The 21622-nt window shown below is 50.1% G+C and overlaps 1 protein-coding gene across 2 annotated transcripts; it reads right to left on the minus strand.

The window, feature by feature from the left end:
• Positions 1–275: 275 nt before the first annotated feature.
• On the minus strand, positions 276–21529 carry FAM163B (family with sequence similarity 163, member B). Of its 2 annotated transcripts, XM_009073886.1 has the most exons (3): positions 21444–21529; positions 829–944; positions 292–681 (listed from the first exon to the last, which is right to left on the minus strand). In XM_009073886.1, the coding sequence occupies exons 2-3, from the start codon at positions 919–921 to the stop codon at positions 292–294; spliced, it is 483 nt and encodes a 160-aa protein (XP_009072134.1). In that variant the 5' UTR covers positions 922–944; positions 21444–21529. The 2 variants fall into 2 exon arrangements, with proteins under 2 accessions (XP_009072135.1, XP_009072134.1); XM_009073887.1 differs by lacking the exon at positions 21444–21529 and having other exon boundaries at positions 276–681; positions 829–952.
• Between the last annotated feature and the right edge of the window lie 93 nt (positions 21530–21622).

Genomic DNA, 21622 nt, shown 5'->3' on the forward strand with positions numbered 1-21622 from the left:
TATCAAAATCCCCTTTAGAAAAGAAAAAAAGAGATGCAACACAGCACTAGAAAACCTCCTGTTCCAACTGTCCTCCCCTGCGCTCCCCTCTTGGGTTGACTTTGCTATCCCTTTATATTGCCATTTACCTCACTGCTGCCTACAGCCTGTAGAAACACATCCATTTCTTTTTCTTCTTTCTTTTTCAAAACTCTTCCACGAATTTCAACAAGTTCTCCCTGCTGTTTGAAGCCCCAGTGGCAGAGGCAGGGTGTGATGGGATGCTCAGGGCTGGGCAGGCAGCCCAGAACCTCACACATCGGTGCTGATGCTGCGGCTGCGGGCAAAGGCTTCCCGCATGGCCGAGAGCCTGTTGGGGTTGAGTGCCTGCAGGTTGGACACACTCACTGGCATAGCCAGATCCTCCTGGCTCACCGTTTTGTAGCTCACCCGGTCGCCCCCGTTGTGCAGCTCCTCGGGGGGCTCCTGAAGGAAGAAGGTTGGGGGCTCGTAGGGTGCACAGCCAGGGCAGCTGGAGCGGCTCGGGGTGGATTTCTTGGTGAAGGGGGATGAGGGGTAGAGGGATGGGCCGTTGGTCAACACTACGTTGCGGTTGCAGTGGAGCGGAGGGATGTGGGAGTGCACGGCGAAGTCAGGCTCCTCCTCGTCCTCCTCGGATTCATCCTTCTTGCAGCAGTAGTACTGAAATGGGAGGGCCCCAGGGCTGAGCTGACACCCCAAACCTCCCACCCTGTCTCCCAGGGGCTGCTCCGTGTGTGCCAGGCCTGAGGAGCAGTAGGATCCCCTCCTCGTTGCAGAACTCTTTAGGACCAAACTCCCCAGCCTTACCTGGAGCCTACAGTAGCAGAGGACAGCGATGATACAGAGTAGAATGACAGTTGCTAATATTCCACCTGTGATGACCACGGTCCCGGCTGTCATCCGCCCTCTTCTCCATTAACAGCCTGCAAAAACAAGCAAACAGGGGGATGGAGTGTGGTAGAGCTGGTGCTGGGCACTGCAAATCCCAAAAGAACCTCTGCTCACCCCCATTTGCAGTGGGCTAGAAACCAGGAGTTGGGAGGATCAGGTCAGATGCTCCTATAAAATCCATCAGAGGCCCCATCCTTCCTAAATTCCACCTTGCAGGTGCAGGGGATAAGAAAAGCTTCATGTAGTATGTGAGAGATTGAGCGAGCAGCAGCCCTGGGATCACATCAGGCTCTTCTGCATGCGGGAGAAGGGACCCAAGGGAAATAAAACCTTCTGTCCAGAGCTCATGGCACCCAGGGCACCCTCCTGGCTCTCTCCTGACAATGGAGAGCTTCAGTGATAGGAGAAGGAGCATTCTGTAAGGATTTCTGAGCCGTACACATTTTTCTCTGAGCCTATAATCCATTTTCCCCATGAAAACAATGTGGTATTTTAATTTGGAATAACTGGAGCTGCTAAGTGAGCCTTTAATGACTGCAGGGACAGGCACACTCCCCTCCCTGAGCAGCGAGCTCAGGAAAGGGATGTGTCTGCCTGCTGTAGGAGGCACAAAGCTTGGTCTGCATCATGGCCAAGTCAGTATTGGGGTTCTGTGGGGGCACCCCAGGATGATGCTTCTGACAGACCTAGGTGAGCTGCTCACTCCCATCACAGCAAATGCTGTGGCGGGGATACAATGTGCTGGCCACCATGGAGCTCTGCTTGGCTCTGTGCTTGCATTTTGGGGTACCCCCAGCACCCTTCTCTCCCTGGAATGCCCTTTAGAGGAATCTGGGAGCTGACACAGCACTGGTAGCAGTGGAAGTTCCTGCTCCAGGCACTTCTGGGCTCACTCAGAGGGTAGATGCTTTGCATCACACACAGCACAAGTCCCACAATGCCAGCACAGGTCTTGATTTCAGCATCCCTCCCCTGAGAGCTCATGGGAAGGCTTACATTCCCCTCCATCCCATGCAGAATAAGACACAGCTCTTTGCCAAGGGAAGGATGCTGGGGAGACATGTACCTGCCTTCTCACACCTGCCAGCAGCTAAGGAGACAGCAGCACTAACACTGTTCGGCCACTAAAGCTCCAGCAGCCCTTGAGTGCCACAAACATTGGGCTGGGAACAGGAGAAGCAACATAAATTAAGAGAGAAATCATACCCTGACCACCTACTCTACAAGTGCTTTAACAAAGCTGGCCTCCAGCTCATGCTATCAGGTTAAACCAAAAAACCAGCCACCCCAGCCCCAAATTACTTCAGCACCCGAGTAAAAGCAACTATATCTGTCAGGGATTTAACCTGCTTCCAAAGAAAATAAATCTGTGCCATATTTTCAGGCGCTTAATGTCCTGCTAAAGTTGGGTGAGTGCTGAATGGATAAAGCAGTGTCACATTTTATGTTGCTGCTGAGCAGCATGGGAGGAGGGAAGGGAATTTATACCGAAGACTTCTCGCACTGCACGACCACAGGGCAAGTGCCAGGCCAAATCCTGCCCTCATTCCTTGGGAAAAATGCTCTGAGGAGGCTCAGGAGGAGGAACACAGACAGGGAAAGGGTTTGCAAATAGTGCATTGGTGACTTAGAAGTTTTTTCCTGTTTAAAGAGGGATGGAGGCACTTGGCTATAGATTTTGGGCTGGACCAGGTGCTGGCTGGAAATGCCTATCCGTGGGTCCTTTTCTGCTCCCACTTGCAATCCCCATGCTGCCCTGGTACCAAGGGCAGGGTGTGCTCTGGGGTGACCAGACACAGCCCTACAGACTCTCACGGACAAGCACTGCACCCATCAGAGTGTCTCCTTGCCAGCACAAGACGCAAAGTGGCAGGCAGGGCTCTGGTAGGGAGAGCTCCATGGCTTTCTCACCCATTAATTAAACCCCAGGGGGACAAGTGAGGATTGCACAGAGCCAATTTTCATGGTTCCTATCCAGTCATGCCCAGCCCGACGTGGCATCGCAGCCACTGCTCCCTCCAGAGCAAAACCATTTGCATTTCACCTTTTTTTTTCCCCTTCCAAAACATACTTCTCTGATTAAAGCTGCGTACCTGGAAGCATTAAACCCTCCAGCATGCAAAGGGGGAGGAAAGCAGAGCATGCAGAGGCCCATAAGCTGAGCAATTCCTGTCTAGACCTCCTTTTTACATTTGTTCCTAATTTCATGCTCCACAGGCTCCCAGATTCATATATTTAGCAATAAATATCCTGGTAAAAGGAAGTGCTTTGCAGCTCTGCTGTGGTCTTGGAGAAGGTATGCAGGAGCCCTGGTATTAGGAACACAGGCATGAGAGACATGGTCCCAGTGGACAGTTGCTTGGCTCCTTCCTTGCTCCTCAGTAATGTTAGGAACCTTCCAGCTATTGAGGATGCCTGAACCCTCCCAAATCCTCACCCCATCCGAATCCAGCCCCCAGCACATCCTCCATCACTGCCAGACAGCAGGAAGGGGCTTTGGGGGGATATTAACTCCTCACAGGCTGTTTGCCTCCAGCCCAGGAGCCCTTTGCTGTAGGAGCACAGTCCTCAGCAGGTGACAGGGTGTAATGACCCTTGGGGTTACTGGGAGCTACTGTACTGGTGTGGGCACACAGGGCTTGGATGTAAGACTTCCCTCTTCCCTGGCTTTATGCTCCCAGAGCACAAAGGAGAGCAGCAAACCAAAGACACTTCACTTCATGCTTACTACAGGCTGCTCCTGAATAAGCCATTTGGCTTTAAATACAACCCTCTGCCACCTGCCTACTTTTGCCACCCCCTGAATGCCCCTAGCATTACTGAGGACATGGGCTTTGAGGTCATGCTGCTCACCAAGAGCATCAGCCTCTGCTCTCCCCTTCCCCTGGGCACTGCCACAAGAGGCTGACAAACCTTCCTAGACCAACCTAGGAGCTGGAGGGATCTGAAAAAAGCTTCTCAAAGTTAGTAGAAAATGAGGCTTGACCCTGCAGAGAGGAGAAGGGGTGGGATGAGGAATCAATCACCCCAAGTCGTAGCTCCAGCACCTCAAACACAGCCCTTGGACCACCGAGGATGCCCAACACAGGGAGAGGTTGCTCACAGCTGCTCCTGGCTCCCATGGAGAGCTCTGTGCAGCCAGCATCTCTGGGGAGGCCTGCGTGGGAGGAAGGCTTCAGAGCAGCTGGGGGGACTGAGCTCAGCCCATCCAAAGGCTCCAGCTAATTCCCAGCTAACTGTGTCTCCAAAACGCTGGGCTCCAGGTTGAGATGCTGGACAACCCACAACTGGCTCATGTGGATTGATCTGACCCTGCTGGCTGAAACTGTGGGAGAAGGAGACCTGGGGATGGCTAAGAAGACCACTCCAAGGTTTCTTTAAGAGACCCTCAAGCACCTGGTTAAGACAGCTTCTAGGATTTGTAGGTGCTAAGAAAAATCTTTAGGCCAGACTTTTAAATGAATGGTGTTTCCACCCATCCCACCCCATCCCACTTCTACTCTCATTCCCAGGGCAACAGTCACTCCAAAGCCTTCTGCAGTAGCTGAAAGTCCTGTCATGGTAAGCAGGAAAAATAGGGAATGCTGATCCCACTGAAGCTGTATCTGCACAAGGACACCATGCCTGACCTGTGAAGAGCTGTAGCCCACAACTTGTCCTACTGTAGTGGTCCCTGCACCCCTCAGCAGCACTGGGACCTGCTTCCTCTGCAGCCAGAAGCAGCACAGCCTCTGCTAAAAATTAATAAGAAAGTTGGGAATTGCCCTTATTCACCTGACTACAGAAGCTGGAAATTTAAACAGAATAGCCAAACTAGGTACAAAACAACAACTGGCAGCATAGACATGAGCCCTGGCAGGATTGCTCCCACCTGGTACCCAGCACTGAATCAAGCAGGAGCTTAGATCCCACCACAATAAACACACAGGGATAACACACAGCCAGAAACACTCCACACTCGAGAGAGACTTGATTCAAACCTTGACATGAGATCCTGCCCCTTCTCCTCACCCTTCTGCTGGTCAGAAGGGTGTTTCCATTTGTGCAGGGGAGCAGGGAACAGCTCTGCACTGCACTTCCAAACAAACAGCCAAGATGGAAAAAAGAAAAAAAGGAGATTAAAAAAAGGAAAAACACCCATCTCATCCTTCCCAGGGAGCAGAGGAGGCCAGCGCCGTGTCCTGAAGTAACACCATCCTGCCTCTCTTGGCTCTACTCTGCACTAGCACATCCTTGGCTGTGCTGTGTGCTTGGATGAGTTGTTTCTACACTGAGTCCTGATGCTGTGCGTGGGTGTCCTCAGGCACCCGGGAAGGGCCTCCAAGGGGTGAGTGACCCTGTGTGCTGGCAGAGCCCCCCAGGCTGACCCACTCCAAGCATCACCACGGTGACCTGGGGGTTGTCAGCTTGTTGGGTTGTTCTGGGGAGAAGAGCTAAGGGAGAGACCTCATGTGGGGATGTTCAGGTTGGGAAAATTAAGTTCTGTGTGGAAACTGGGAATTGAGCAGCTGTGCATGAGTCTGATCCTCTGTGCTGGACGGTCCTGAGCTCTGCAGGTTTTGCTCTGAGTGGGCAATGCAGCCATTTCCCAGCTCATCCATGCACAATGGACCCTAATGCTAACACTTCTGACCAAGCCCCACTTCAGAAGGAAGGAAAAGAGCTCAGCAGGAGGTCAGGGAAACGTGAGAGCATGTGAGTGATGCAGGATGTCTGAGATGCTGCTGGTTCTTGCTGCTGCTTTCTGCCCTGGAGCTGGGTGCAGGCAGCATTCAGGATGCAGAACCTTAATCCAGAGTAGTCCCACTACAATAAACTGGCCAGGCCAGAGCAGATTGGATCCAAAGTTGTGACAAAGTTCAGGATGAGCTTGGCTTACCCTCCCCTGTTGCCTCCCCAGTGCCACAGCTCTGCCTAAGGGTAAACCCTGCAGAGCATGAGTGTGAAGGAAAGCCACTGCCACCAGCCTGGGAGGTGGGAAAGCAGCAAATAAACTAGGAGCCAAAACCAGTTTGGTGGCAAATATAGCCTTACTTCTGCATTTCCCCTGTTCCTGTAATCCTACCCAGTCAATGAATAAGAGTCTGCTCTGGGAACAGCTGGGCAATGTGCCAGCAGAAGACTTCACATTGACGGAGCCAGCGGACAGGGCAGCTGCCAGAAACAGGCAGAGAATGTGGCTTTCCATATGAAAAACACTTTAAGCAGAAGGCCTGCATCACTTCTGTTTGCTTCCTCTCTCCTCCTGACGGCAGCATTCCTGGCCTGGGGGCTGATGCTCTGCGCAAGCAGCAGGGATTTAAACGCCAGGCCTGGCTGCGGGTGGGCTGGGGAAGGGGCATGTGGGGGATTGGTGTCTGCAGACCCAGAGCTTTGACAAAACCACCTGAGCACTCCTCAGCACAAAGACAAAACGAGATATATCTCATCAATCCATGCTTCCCCAACTCAGCACAAGTGCTTCCCACCCGGGACCCCCTGTATCTCCAGACACTCCGTACTCCAAGGACTTTTGAATCTTTTATGAGCAGAGGGCACTTCACTCCCTGCTGTGCCCTGTTTGGAGAGTGCTGCTCACAAATTCCCTGGCTCTTCCACAGCAGACAGGTCCTCCTGGGTGCTGGAGATGGCTCAGAGATCCCAGCAGCTCTGTACACCCACATCCACCCACCAGGACCATGCTCATCCCATCTCTGCCTGGATACTGACCCTTTGCAGAGCAGCTCCTGCACTCCGGAGGGGTTTTCCCTACCCTGAAAAGATATGAAAATCCCTAGAATAAGAAAGATTTTTGGAAGTGAGTCTGTGGCACACTGGAGAGGGCTCCACCAGCTGGGAGATGCCTGTAGAGCTGCTGTGGGTGTTCAAACAACAAAACACAAGGGAGAACAAAACATTTCACACCCACCTGAAACGGCATATCCCTTTCTGATGGCTTTAGAGCCCTTACCCGGCTTGAAGGCAACTACAGAGGTCACTGCTGCTGGTACAGAGTTAACACATCTCAGCCCACAGTGTCCCCTGTGACCCACTAACACCCCTCCAGCCCTGCTGCTGCTGGGACAGACCCCAATACTTCAGCTCCTGCTGATGGCCAGGCCAGAAACAACACATTTCAAAGGTAACCTATACCCAGTGCCTGATCAATTATTCAGTAGACAGGATGTTCCTGGAATAGTGCTGAGTTCTGTAGAACAGGATCCTGGCCACCTTCAGGCTCCCAGCATGGCTTGGGCAGGATGTGCTGGGGCCAGGGATGCCAGGGTGCCTGGGAATAGCTGAGGAAAAGGTTTTAGCACCCTGGAAGTGAGGATTAAGGCTGGTGGTACATCTGGCTCATACAGGTGATCATCAGGCTGAAATGGGGATGTATCCCCCATATTTGCACCAATCATAACCCATAATAAACTCCTCCAGAGGAGTGGAAGGGTTGGGCTGTTCCTCTTCTCTCTGCCCATTCTCAGCTTGGCCCTTTAGAGCCAGAAAAGCTCCCCCAGTGCTCCCAGAGCAGTGTCAATATGGGAACAAGGATGGTCAGATATCAGTGACCTACTCCTCCTGTCTGTTCTTATTACAATTCAATACAACCACATATAAAAATGATATTATATATAATTAAACTCCAGAATTTTATAAGCCAAAGCATTTTGTTAAATATTACTTGGCAGCACAAAAACAAATCTTTGCTGTAGAAGCTTTTCCCATATACCAGACACACTGTACACCTATCCCTACAGGCATCTCTGCTAGCAATAGTGCTGACATAGACTTATAGGACAGTTTGGGTCGAAAGGACCTTTAAAGGTCAGTGAGTGTGACCTCCCAACCTGCCAGGTTGGGCTTTCACATAGGAACTTTGTGTATTCTGTATTCCTGTGTGAGAGCATCTCATTGCTAATGAAGCCCAGCAGAAGAGGTTTGAGCTATTCAGGAGATACATCACAAGCAACAGCCACTTTGAATTTTGGGCTTTCCTGAAGCTTAAAACCAGCAGAAGTTCACGGGCCAATCAGGGATGCTCTGCCACCAATTACCATTATCAGTTTTTACAGCAGATAATAGCTCTTTGTCTGAATTTCCAGCACACTTCAACAGATTTCCTTCAAGGTGCATCGATCCAGGGATGCCTGTCCTGGCAGTGCGTGCCAGGGAATGTGTGCTCTGCAGTAATGAGGTAATAATGGCATTTAGTACAACCAAATCATGCCTCACAAAAAATAATATTTGCACAGCTCATCAAAGCAGCATTAAGGCTTACTAAGCACAATGTCAGGCAGGAATTTAAATGACTGCAGATGCTAAACGGAGAGCAGAGGTGCCCCTAGGGAGGGATGGGGGGAAATGCTGAATCACCTGGATGGTGTGTGGTGCCCTTGGGAATGTTCCCTGATGCTGAATCACCTGGATGGTGTGTGTGGTGCCCTTGGGAATGTTCCCTTCCTGTGTCCCTGGGGCCATCCTGAAGGTGCTGCTATCTCCATTGCAAAGGGACTAGGGAAGGTGACTGCAAATACTTCAGCATCACCCAAGAATAAAGCAGGATGTGTTCACCCTGCTCTGCTCTTCTGGCCCTCTGTGAAACTATACAGCCACGTCCTAAAAGCATTGAGAGGGATGTTGGAGACATCAATAGGGATGCTGGCAACTCAGTGCTGCCCAGGAGTGCATCCCTACACACCAGCCCTACACTGGCATCAGTCCAGGAAAGGTAAGCCCAAAAACACAAGCCCAAGGAAGGAACTGGTACAGAAGTGATTGACTCGCCTCCAGGTCTGACCCTACTCATGCTGAGCTGCCACAGCAGTTGGTTTCTGTCAGGATTTCAGAGCTGCTATCAAACCACACCAGAGGGTTTTACCATCCCTAGTCCCACCTTTCACTGCCCAAACTATCATACTCTGCCTAAGTACCAGGAATTATTACCATACATCAGCTAGAAATCAGGCCATAATCCCAAACACACATAAGCAGCCTAAACGCCTTGAAAAAAAAAAAAAGGAAAAAAGAAAGATGTGCTGTCTTTCCACCCTTCACATCATTTAATCACCTCTTGAGTTAGGTTTTAGTCAGCCTGAGATATTTATATGAGAGAGAGCAGGTTTTGGAATTAGTATCTTGAGATAAGCTACTGCAATCACTGCTGAGTGGGGAAGAAGTCAGAGAGTGGGGAGTACCCACCTGCCCACCCCAGAGTCCTCTACCAACAAGGCAGTTTTGCATCCTCAAAATGTTCCTTGACCACCTGAAAAACTTGTGTTAGTTTACTGAGAACTAGCTATAAATCTTACTCCTAATTAGTACTTTTTTTGCTGCCAAACAGCAAACAGGCAGTGCTCCTTCTCCATCCCCATCTCACAGGAGAGCTCACCACAGGCCCCAGCAAGGCACAGTCAGAAAGATCAAAGAGCCTTAATCGCCAGAAAATGCTGTGGAAATGATGTGGAAAAAAAAAAGAATTTGTCATTCTGAAAGAGCAGCTCTTTCTGGAATTGTTCAATCCACCTGGATTTTGAAAGCTCCTCGGGCTGAAAACCAAATGCTGCAGCCCCAAGAGCCCTGTGGGAGATGGTGCCTTGCACCAATAGGTCCCAGCAGACTTCCCACTGTCCCATCTCCCAGTAAATGCCTTGAGAACAGGGTTTCACTGCTCAGATGATACTGTTGGGGCATGAGGATGGGAAGAGACTTGGACAGAGTCAGCAGCTGAGCTCTCAGCAGATTCCTGCCTTGGCTGGGAGCTGGAGATGCCTCCTGGTCTCAGGGGCACTGGCACCGCAGCTGAGTTCAGCATCCCCACCCACAACAGTCCTGGGAATTAGGCTTTTCTGGGACAGGGGCACTGCACAGAGGGATAACAAGGCCTTGGTACCCTCTGATGGCTGTGCAGAGGAGCAGAAGGAGCAACTCCCACTGTGCCTCTCCCAGCAAGCAGTGACTGCTTTAGCTCCTGGGATTTGTGGCTCTGGCCATGCAGTGGCATCTGCATGGAGAATCATTCTTAGGGGAAGATATGGACTGAATCATCTCTGCTGCCATTCAGCCCTGTGCTAATAGAAACACTACATGCTTCAAAGCTTGTGTTTGCACCTTTTAGCTTCTGCCTCAGGCAGGCACAAGGCCACGCAGAGCCCCGTGTGCCACTGATGTGCCAGCAGTCAGGCCCAGCTGCACGTTCAGCCTCTGTGCACAGCTCAGCTAAAGGCCTGGTTCATCCCAGGACCTCTGGCTCTCCAGCCCTGGCAGTTCCATGCCTGAGAGAGAAAGTGTTGCTATACTAACACCCATTTTACCAACAGGGAAATTTAGTCCTGGGCTGGTTATGGCTCAGCTTTTGAAGTTGGATTGCTGAAATCTATCAAACATCAGCTCATGGCCAGATTTGGTGGCTTCTCCCAGGGCAGGCACTGGGTGAGCAGCAAGCTGGGAGCAGCTCCATGCTCTTTCCACCCCTTACACTGGTGGTTGGGAAGGATGAGATCCCACATGCCTGACCTGGTGGCCCCACAGATGTCCTGAGAGGCAGATGAGCCACCGATCAGGGCTGGGGGAGGAAGGGCACATACAGTGTACATTTCCAGTAAGCAGTAAATCCAACAACTCTGCATTTCCAAGAGGTATGAACACAACTCCGTAGGATGGGAAGATCCTTGGAAGATTAAAGACTTTGCAAGGTGCACACTCTGCTCACCTTGGCTCAGGATTCACAAACCAGGCTGGGGTGGAAGCAGCAAGAAGCAACTTGGTGCTCATTAAATGCAGCAGCCTGAGAGCTCCAGGGGCATCCTCCATCCAGCCACTGTAACATGCAGGAATGGGAACAACACCCTTCTGTCCTTGCCCCCCTGGCTGTGGGTGAGGGGCTGATGGCTGGTGACACCTCCATCAGCCTCACACTCCCGCCCCCTGCAACATCTCTGTGCTGTCCTGGGCTCCAATGTTCCACACATCCCACTTATTCCTCATCAATCCCCCTCCTCTGCCCTTGGGACATAGACTCCCTGCAGCATGACCTGGGTCTGTGCATCCAGCTCCTGCTGCTGCATGACACCAGGTGAATCCCTGGCTGATGCAGACACCAGCAGCTCTGCCTGGGATCTCCAAAGAGATATACGTTGCTGCCTTAAAAAAAAAATTCAGAAAAAAGGGTAGGGAGTTTCCATAGCTACAGCTTTACATTGCTCTGGCAAAGGCTCCAGTTCAATCCATGTAATGAGACACAAGCAGAGTGTTTTTCCCACTCCAGCACAACCAGGCAGCATGGTGCATGAATAAAGAAGAGAATAGGAGAGAGGGAGCTCAGGGATTTTGAAAATTATGCATGAATGTTAAGGAGTGGTGTGTGAGGTGGCTGCTGGCACACACTCCCTGTCCTGGTGCTGGGATGGGGCATGAGCTGCACTTGGAGGTGGAGAGGGAAGGAGCCCCACAGCCTCTATCATCAGCACAGTGAGTGGGACACACATCTTCATGCTGCTCAACATGGTCACAGGCCATAAACTGCCTCATTTAAATTCCTGTCTGCATGGTGCTCCCAGGGCTGGACTCAGGGAGACGTGGATTTGGAGCAAGCAGTGAATCTGCAGAGGTTTAGTGCTGCTGCCAATGCAGAGCCACTGCCCACAGCACCTGGGGCCATGGAGCTTGCCTGGCTTCATATCCATGTCTTGGAGAAAGACATGTGCATTTGCAAACTGCTGTGATCACAGAACCACAGATTGGTTTGGGTTGGGACATTAAAGATCACCTTGTTCCATGGGCAACATCTTCCACTAGACCAGTTTGCTCCAAGCCCCATCCAACCTGGCCTTGAACACTATCAGGGATCATGAGCAAGAGGGTGATGGGCTCCCTCATTGTTTGCAACTTGGAGTTTTTCTCCAGTCAGTTAAACCTCTTTATATTATCCTCTTTAATAAGGATTTATCATTGTTGCATCAGGGGAATTAATACAGACCGTCTGAGAGGGCAATTTTACAGATGCTTGGCAATTCACCATGAACCAGTTCCAGTAAATTTTCCTGTCTTTCTCACCTCAATTTTGTTACAGCTTTTCCCAGGAGATGAGAGAGGGAAAGATTTCATTCAGAGGGAAAGAAACACCCCCAAAACAACAAAATCCTAAGGAAAAAAAATAAAAGCGGAAAAGATAAAGGAATTCACACAGCTCAGCTGAAAACCCTCATTAGGCGAATAAAGAAACTGAGAAAAACCTTCACACAAATTACTCTGCTCAAAACCATGTGGGCTTCACCGAGCTGCTGGGATCAAATGTTTGACATATTGACTGTTCTCAGGGACAGCATCTTTCAGAAGTCAAAACACGTGTGATGGATCTTTTCACCTAGCATCAGCACTGGGACGATACCACCCTTGAAATGACTCCTTGATGCTGGAGAGGGCCTTGAGAGTGAGGTGGTGGGTTATGCTCTGCATCTGCCAGCTCCTTACCACCCCCAGGAGCCAAAACAACACTGCTGCCAGCACTGAAACATGGGAAACTGAAGCAGGTGAGGCTGGGCACCCCCACCTGCAGTCCCCAGCTCCTCATCAGCAGTGGCAGCTTCTGAGCAGGCTGCAGCTTCTTCCTTCCTTGCCTAAATGATGCCTGACTGGCAGCACCTCAAAGGACCAGAGAATGCCAAGTTTTCTCTTTGAAAGCTAAGCCTCAGACCTTGAGGCTTGCAGAAGGGTGGATGGACCACAGCAGCCCTAGGGGACTCAGGTCACTTAACACCCACATGCAGAAATGTCTCCATCCATCCTGGAAAGCAGGAGGAGACTCACACGGCAGTGCTGCCCCACTCCACCTCCAAATCCCAGCTGGATTTCAGCTTTCTTCCCTTTGCACAGTGAGCTCACTTCGCTTGAACACTCTTGCTAGAACTTGTTAGGAAGAAGGAATATTCTCCTGTTAAGTAACAGAGCTAATGTGGTGAACTGGGAGCTCATAACCAAATTAGCAAAACCTTTACTGAACTGATGCTGATTTTCTAAGCTCTCCAGGCATCACCTTCATTAACACACAAAAACCTGAAGTTTGAACCCTACAAAACCCAGACCTGCAAATATGAGCACCTTCCCTGCCTGGTGCTTGGGATTGCACCTGGGCAGAGCTGGAAATGTGCATGGAGCTGTGCCCACAGGATATGCCCCTTGGAATGTTCAACAGACCACAGGTCTCCTCTGGGAATCAGGAATACATTCACTGCTGTCCCAAACCACAGGCCTGCTTAATAAAACACCCTGCAACCTGTCTGCCACCTCTCCTGGGCTCCAAAGCAGAGAGAGCAGGAGCGTGTGGGAGCCCAGGAATTTCTGCTGTGATCACAGGAAGCTTCAGTTCTGCTTTTGGTTGCTTTAATTAGGATTATTATGATCTTGCACAAGACTGTGATAGTCGGGTTACAAGGCAATGTTAACAGCCATATCAAACAAATCCCTTTTCATTTTAGGTTCTGGCAAATGTTTTCATCTGTATTAATTTTTGGAAATCTTCTCTTTTTTTTGAGCAAAGCTACAGCAGCAGAGTGCCAGTGTTATGCATCTCTGAGGTTGGGTGACTCTAATCCTCTGCAGTCAACAGTTCTGCCACAGCTCAGCAATGTTCACACTTTGTATTTACTACCAATTGAGGCAGACACTGTTTTAAGGACCAGCCCTTTGCCTGCCAACATGAACACTCAACAATATACAATATTTACAAAGGTACCCAGAAAACAAGTAAGATCAGTGCTTGGTTTCTTGGAAACCAGTATCACAGTCTTGTGTTTTCTGTAACCTGTGTTGTTTTGTTTAAAAATACAACATAAACAAAGATGTGATGCCAGAAACACAATGGAAAAGAGGTGCAACTAAGAAAACTCCATTTTCTGTGGGCTGAATCTGCTCCCACGAGTTACCGTGAGAATCAGGAATAACTCTTGAGAAAACAGGAATGCTGAACAGAAAAAGCAAACTGGAACTGCCTAATATTGATTGTGCTTGTCTTTATCTTGGGGAGCTGTGCCTGCCCATGGGATGTCACATCCAGTGCTGAGCACAGGGGATCACAGAATCACAGAATGGGATGGAAAGGACCTTAAAGACCATCTAGTCCACCCCCTGCCATGGGCAGGGACACCTTCCACTAGCCCAGGTTGCTCCAAGCCCTATCCAACCTGGCCTTGAACACTTCCAGGGATGGGACAGCCACAACTTCTCTGGGCAACCTGGAGACCACCAGGTCTCCCCTGCAAAGAGAAGTGCTCTGAGAGCTCCTGCCTGAGCTGCAGTGAGCTCAGCAGCAGCAGCACCTGGTGCTGCAGACCAGAACTGACCTTAGAATCACAGACTGGTTTGGGTGGAAGTGACTTTTAAAGGTCACCTAGTCCAACCTCCTGTCATGAGCACATACCCTGCTCTGGATACGACTTCAGCTCTGGCACGATCAGTAAAGAAATGTCTTTAGTGACAGCTGGATCAGAGATGTCACCTGAAGGGACTTGAGAAACACCTTTTGAGCACTTTAATGCATTTGGATGTGAAAGGAGGGGTTGGCCCCACTCTCCTGGCAGAGCTGTGGCCACAGGCAGTGGCAGAACCACAGAGCTTGGTGCCTGTCGCTGTCTGCACAAGGAAATGAGTCGCAAAGGAAACCCACGGGACAGGCAGAAGTTTAAATTATTACCTCAGCTGCTCCTTTGTGGAATATAACAATAAAACCACAGAATTTGCCTAACAACAAACGCAAATCAACACTCATTATCCTTCCACTCCCACTCTCACAGCATGCTTATTTTTCCCCAGATCCCACGGCTAATCTTTCCAGGGCTTAGCTACCCAGCAGGCGACACCAATCAGACCAAGACACCTCCTTACCCCTCCCCATGAGAGCCTTATAAATGAGAGCCCTGTAAATCCCTGCTCACACTGCCTTGCAGAGAAGATCCCAACAGCGAGGCCATGCATTTCCTCAGCCACATTCCCACATCCAGGACACCTCAGTGCTTGCTCAAAGCTGAGCCTCTTGATGCCTCCATACTGTATTTTCTCCCTAGGAAGGAGTTGAGCTTGGATTGCCACAAAATGCATCCTGTCTTTCTATGTAACTCCCATGTACTGTGTTAAGCAAAGAGTGACAATGTGCATACTGTTCTCTGGAGGGTGGGAAGGCAGGAGGCAGCAGGAACACCACACTGCAGGGATGATGCAGGCAGACAGTGTCATGGGGAGTCTCCCTGCACTGCACAGACTGTCACCTCACTGTGAAGGCAGGAGACAGATAAAGGAGAGAGTTAATGGTTGGCCAAAGCTCAGACAGGAAGACCCAGACCTGAAACCAAATCCACACTGAGAGCAAAGGGAATCCAGATGTAAACCACATGGGAAAGCCCAAGCAACAAGCTTAAATCAGGAAGCAAACACAGGTTTCCAAGCATTGGCATTGCACTGTCCCTGTTGGTCACCTTGGAAAGCACTGTATTATTTCCTAGGGAAAAAAAAAACAACAAACCAGCAACATCCCAGAGGAACGAAAGCGGAATATTGAGAACAAAAATGAGCAAAGCTATTTGTAGGTAAGTTATTTTTCTCACAGGAAACAGTGCCTGTAGGTGATGCTTTAGCAGAGCTGCAATTTGCTGTAACGCAGTCGCTTTGGGGACTCGTCTGGCGCTTCCCTGTGAAATCCCTCTCGCTCCCGGCACACTCCAGCAGCATCACAGCGAATTCCAGCCTCGGTGGAGACTGTGTAGCATCTTTTACAACAACAAAGTCCACAACATCTCTCTGCTGTGATTACTGCCAGCTTACAAGTCTTTGAATCTCAACACATTTTGAGCCACTTCAGGTGAAGTGACCTGAGCTGGGGAGAGGTCAGGGGAGATGATGAATCCATCACAAGGCTGCAGTGTTCCCCGGAGGGTTTTAAAGCAGCCACATCACCCAGAGATCTGGGGATTTATCTCCCCCTGGCAGAAACTTTTCTGGCATTTATACTGATGTGTTTTCCCCTTTAATCCCAAACACTCTGTGAGTAAAGAGAGGATGTGGCTTTGCCTGATGCCAGCTCTATGGGTGCAAGCCAACAGGCAGTGCTACAAGAGGCTACTCTTGTCCATTATGGTCCAACCTAGATTTTCAAGCAGCCAAGGAGTAAGGGGCTACTCTGCCCAGGAAAAAAAAATGAAACCACAAAGGATTTTTCCTCCCAGATTGCTACAAGTCCCCTCCAGCAGAAGGGAAGGAAATCCCAGCCGTGTGGTGTGCCCACCACTTGCAACTCCCCCAATATAATGAGCTTATGAGCTTCTGCAGCTCAGACCCTTTGATGAACTTGTACCTAGAGCAAAGCCATAGCATGGCCTCAAAGCCTGACCTAAAGCTGGTGGTGCAGAGGGCTCTGTCCCCCATCAAACAAGATCATCTCCTTTATCCCCTGCCCAGGGGAGACCAACCAGCACAGCCTTGGAAGAGCCTAAGCTGGACAGGAAAAAAAAATGACAGGCTTTATCATCAAAGGCTATTTTTTCAGGCTGGCAGCTTTTTATGGCTATCTCCCCACCTAAGTTTTCTGTGATTGGTATTGGAAAGGAAGAAAGAAGGGGATGGGGCTGTGGAGCAGAAGCAGGGACTGACCCATGGAAGGGCAGTGCTGGAGCAGCAGCAGGTGAACAGAAGGAAGAAGGCAGGGATGGAATGGCAGGATGGGTGCATGGGATCTGAACAGCTCTAACAGCTCTGGCAAAACAGAAAGATATTGGAGACAGTGACACGACTTCCTCCCCATCAAGGCTCTCTGAGGGGCATGGAAGTATCAGTGAGCATTAATCCTGCTTGCCCTGGGGCTGAGCTAAGCAGCCAGGAGTAACTCCTGCCAGGAGCAGGTGCAGATATATGAATGGCAGCAGAGCCACATCTTCTGCCACGTGAGCAGCATCCTTGTCACCTGGGCGAGGGAAGGGAAGCACGGCTGGCACTTGGCTTCTGTCAGAATTCATTCACCATTCTTTGCCTTAGTTTTTTTTTTATTCAATAAGGAGGCTATTAGCTGAACAGGCTGAAGGGTGTCTCCTGTTTTGGCCTCTCTGAGCCCTCCCAGCCCTTGCCAGCTCCCCTCTCCCTGCAGAGCCTCCTGCCCTTGGCTCAGGTGCTCAGAGGCTGTTGCTTTATCCATTGCTAATGACATTTATTTTCTCAGGGCCTCAGGGAGGGCTCTTTCTCTCACCCTCCCTGCTGATGTGAATCCTGCTGCACTCTTAGGCTGATCTGAGACATTTTTTGTTGTTAGACTGCTGGTGATCTCCCCTGCATCCCTCATCTGTGCCTCCCAGCCTGCCCTTTCCATAGCCAGGCACACATTTCCCAGGCTTGACCCAATCAGCACTGAAATAAAGAGAAAAACTCCTTCCATTTGGATCAGGTCTCTGACCTGGTGAGGACAGGCTGAGACTTACTTTTGGGTTTCTGGTAACTTTCCTCTGAAATGTCCTTCAGAAAAGGCAATTATTACAGTGCCATTAAAGCCTTCCCCATTGCACAGCCAGATAACTCGCTGGGAGCCTTTTGAAATAACCTTTAAACAATAGATCCTGTCTTGTTTACTGAGTGTTTCTGAACTCAACAGTAATGCATCCAGATGTCACCCGTGTCTACTGTAGGCCTAACTATTTCTGGAAACACACCAAAGGCAAATTGCTTGGATAATGTCAGATATTGTTGCGAAAAGAATATGACAAGTTTCCATCTCTTTGATAAAAGCTGTGGAGCAGAGAGATGTTTCCCAGGGCAGTAGAGCTGTGTGTACCTTCCACTCAGCCCTGTACAGGAGTTACATCCCTCCCTCCCAGTAGCTCATGGGCAGGTACCAGCAGCACATGCTTTTCAGCTGGAGAGGAAATTAGCACTGCTGTCAAGCAAAGCTCACAACATCCACGCTGGGTGGTGTGTGGCTGCAGGTGGCTTTTGTCCTGTAGGTGGGAGATGTGAGAGAGGCACTGGAGACAGTGAGGAGAGGCTGAGCTGTCCTTTTGATGTCTCAGCCTGTCTTGTGCCGTTACTGTGAGTAAAGCCAAACGCCAGGTCTGACCCATCACAGGTGCTCATTCAAGGAGCAAGAGAAAACTCTGTCTCAAGTGAGAAAACCCCTCAGCCCCTGACTTATCTAAACTCCATGCCCTGCCAAGGGGACCACCTGCATAAGCTGAAGGAAGAGCCAGCACCCAACAGTGTCCTGGGCTGCATCTTATACTTCTGACCACTGGCTCGAGTGAGAAATCTGTACTCTTAGACATGCAGGATGGAAAAAAAAATCATCATTGTTGTGATTTTGGCCTAAATCAAGTCCTGTCCCACTCAGCACTGCCTCTGACACAGGCACCTTGAGAACCACATCTCCACAGGAGCCTCATTGTTCTGCTGGTGCCCTGGACTGCTGTCAGTGGGCCATGGCTGTTATTAACCTTTCCAGGGAGAAACGGGTCCAAGGGTATTTCAAAATGTTATTATGACCTTTAAGTTTGTTCCCCAACCTTTCCAGCTGCCCTCTGCCCAGGGCTGTTCTCATGAGGCTCACAGGTGCCTGAGGTGCCAGCCTTGCCTGGACTGGCCTCAGCTGTGATCTGAATGTGGCTGAAATGTCTCAAGAAGGTCAGAGTCCATCACCTAACCTATTCGTCATCCCTCTGCCAAGCTGCAGTGCTGGGATATGTGCTGTTTTCTCAGGCAAAGGGTGTACGAATCCTACCGTAATAAATCAGATCATGAAGAGAGAAGATAATAGATAATGACACGGGAGGAAGCATAAATTAAATGGGGGAATGAGTTGCAAGCTCAACCCCAACACCTGCCACCTCTCCTCCATCCCTTCCCTACTCTCCTTCAATGTTATAGGTGGCATCACAAGCCGTGGCTGTGGGAGCTCTGCCAGCACACAGACCCTCTTCCCTGGCCATGTCCTTTTCTATATCCATGACAACATGGCAGTCAAGTTCCAGAACAAGCCAAGTGAGAAGGTACCAAGTTACTTCTGTTCCTTACACCAGCACTAGCACAGTTGGGCACTGCACAGCCAGATGAAAAGGTCTGAGTTAGGTAAACCCGTTACAGCTTGGCTAGCTGCAAAAACCCTCATTGCCCCACGTGCTGGGCACTGAGGACATATCCTGACATGGCCAATGACATGGTCAATGACACAGACTTCTTCAGCCTGTGAGGGTGCGGTGAAGCTCTCTGTGCTGACCATAAATGCCTGAGGGAATTAAGCTCCTTCATCTCTTTGAGTCTGGTGCCCATCAAAACTTTCAAAGGACCCTAAAGGGCTGCTCAGGTATGGCTGTAGGGCCAGAAGGTGTTTTTTCAGCTTTAGACAAGAGAAACCTTTAGAAAGATTTGGGTCAATATGCCAAGGACAGTGAGCAGGTTCTCTGTCCCTTAAGCTGCTCCTGAACACGCTCTCAGATCACAAAGCCTGTGAGACCAAACCTTCAGGCTTGACTCTCGTGTCGCCTACATGAGACTTTGGGGAATGCTGCAATGGAAAAGGATCAGGAGGAGATGTGACAGTTAGACTGATCTACCAGACTTTGCTGGGAAACGAAGAGAAACATGGCAAAGACACAGCCCGTAACCACAGCACTGGTGATGTTCTGCAACTCTTCGTGCTCAGGTAGGCACAGATACTTAAGAACTCCCTGTGTTTGTAATCTGTGCTCACTGACAATAAACCAGAAAGGAATAAATGCAATTTCCTTCCTTTCCACTCACATCCCCACATCCTTTCTAAGTGAGAACCAACGTACTGAGGGGTGATAAATCAACATCAGCCAGTTTGCGGGGGATTTTGTTGAAGTTCTTTATCTCCACCAGCACCATTCCTTAAGAGGTCCTGCCATCGTTCTGCACAGCAATCCTGACATGCAGAGGAAGGAGGTTACACTTCTAATTACAGCTGCACAGCCTTTAAGGTGTTGAAAATCTCTTTTCACCCACTGGCAGCCCTAATGCCTCTTTCTGCTCATTTCAGACAAGATGAAAACCAACCACAAAAGCTGCAAACAACCTTGTTATTCACACAATCACAACAGGGCAAGAGCTTAAATACAGGTGTGGGATAGTTCAGGCACTTGCTTCATGCACAATTTATGTAAACTACTTTCCCTTACAGCATTATAATTTAGATGCTTACTCAGTAAAGACAAGATAGGATGACTAAAAACCCCATCATGCTGGGTACTCAAACGAGTCACCCAGGAGCACCATCTGCACTCCAAACATTGGGATACCTGCCAGGTTCCCTAAAATGACAGACATCCATCATGACAGACTTGAAGCACACGATTTTCCCATCGAGGTTTTATGCTGATTTCGCTGCTCGTTTCAGGCTCGAAGACAATCTGTTGAACCTCAAAGCACTGTCTTCTCTTACCTTTAATTTATTCTGTCAGAAAACTGTCTACCTTAATGGGTATGAGCACACCCCCACTACCCTCCAAGTTTGGAGATCTGTTATGTCAAATATAAATAATCCTGTCTGAAACCAGTCGATATGGGGAAATGAAAAGCCATCTTCCCTTGGGGGATTTCTCTCTCCCTCCCACAGCCCCCCCTGAGCCCTCAGGCTACCTTTAATGTACTGAGCAATATCCATGTGCCTCTGAGAGCACAGACCTAGATGGCTGCTGCATTCATGAAATAGTGACAAAAACAACCCACAGGTGAATTGTGCCATCACCTTCCTCACACTCAGTTCTGGATGGCTCTCCATCACCATTGCCTCGTTGCACATGGGCTGGTTTGCTGCCTAACCTGGGGCTGAGGTGGTCGCTCCAAACTCAGCGGGATGGAGCAGAGGATTCTCATGTTCTTTGGGGCCAGGACATGATAGGGACAAACCCTTGTCCTAGATGCATGGCTCCAGGTGAGATGCTCAGACAGGCTGTTAAGAGAGGCCAGTTCCAGCCCCACACTGAGTGTGCAAGGAAGGAGGACAAGGTGGAAGAGAAGGACACGACCTGCATACTCAGGAAGGCATGGGATAGGAGCAGCTTTCCCATCCCATCCCTGGAAGATGCTTTCACGACCCCCTTCATACACAACTGAAGATCCTGTAGGACCGGGGAAAACCAAGCCTGGAGCACCTCATTATTTTTCATACTAGTCTAAGGTGGCAGGACTTGCCCAGTTCCCCCTGAGACAGGCTATGGGGGAGAGGATGCTGTGCACTTCTCCATATCCTATTCACTCTGCCTTCCCTCTCCAAACCCCTTCCCAGCCTCACTTCTGGCAGCAGGGGCTATCCTTTGCCAGCTGCCCTCCTCGCAGGCAACCCCCGGGATGCAGCTTTCCTCCCCGTTCCCCTGAAGCAGCGAGCCCAGGCAGTTTGGGATGCCCCAGCAAGCAGGCAGCAGGGATGGGAGAGCAGAAAACAGGGAAAAAACACGGCGAAAGACCCCAGAGCTGAGAATGACGGGGAGAAGGAGCCCGGCAGAGCGCGGGGGTGTGTGAGAATCCCACTGAACCCCCACGCTGGTAGTGTCTCTTCCAGCCCCGCTTACCTTCAAACGGGGGAATGGGGCTGGACCGCTCAGGTGAGGACCGCGTCTCCTGAAGTCTCCCGCTCGGAGAGCATCAACGCCAAAACGAACGATTAAAAAAAAAAGAAAGGTAACTAAAATAATAATAAAAGAAAGGATCAAACGAAGAAATCAGCCTGGGGATGCGGGCACGGAGCAAG

The sequence above is a fragment of the Acanthisitta chloris genome, unplaced genomic scaffold (genome assembly GCF_000695815.1).
Source record: "Acanthisitta chloris isolate BGI_N310 unplaced genomic scaffold, ASM69581v1 scaffold9644, whole genome shotgun sequence".
Taxonomy (NCBI): domain Eukaryota; kingdom Metazoa; phylum Chordata; class Aves; order Passeriformes; family Acanthisittidae; genus Acanthisitta; species Acanthisitta chloris.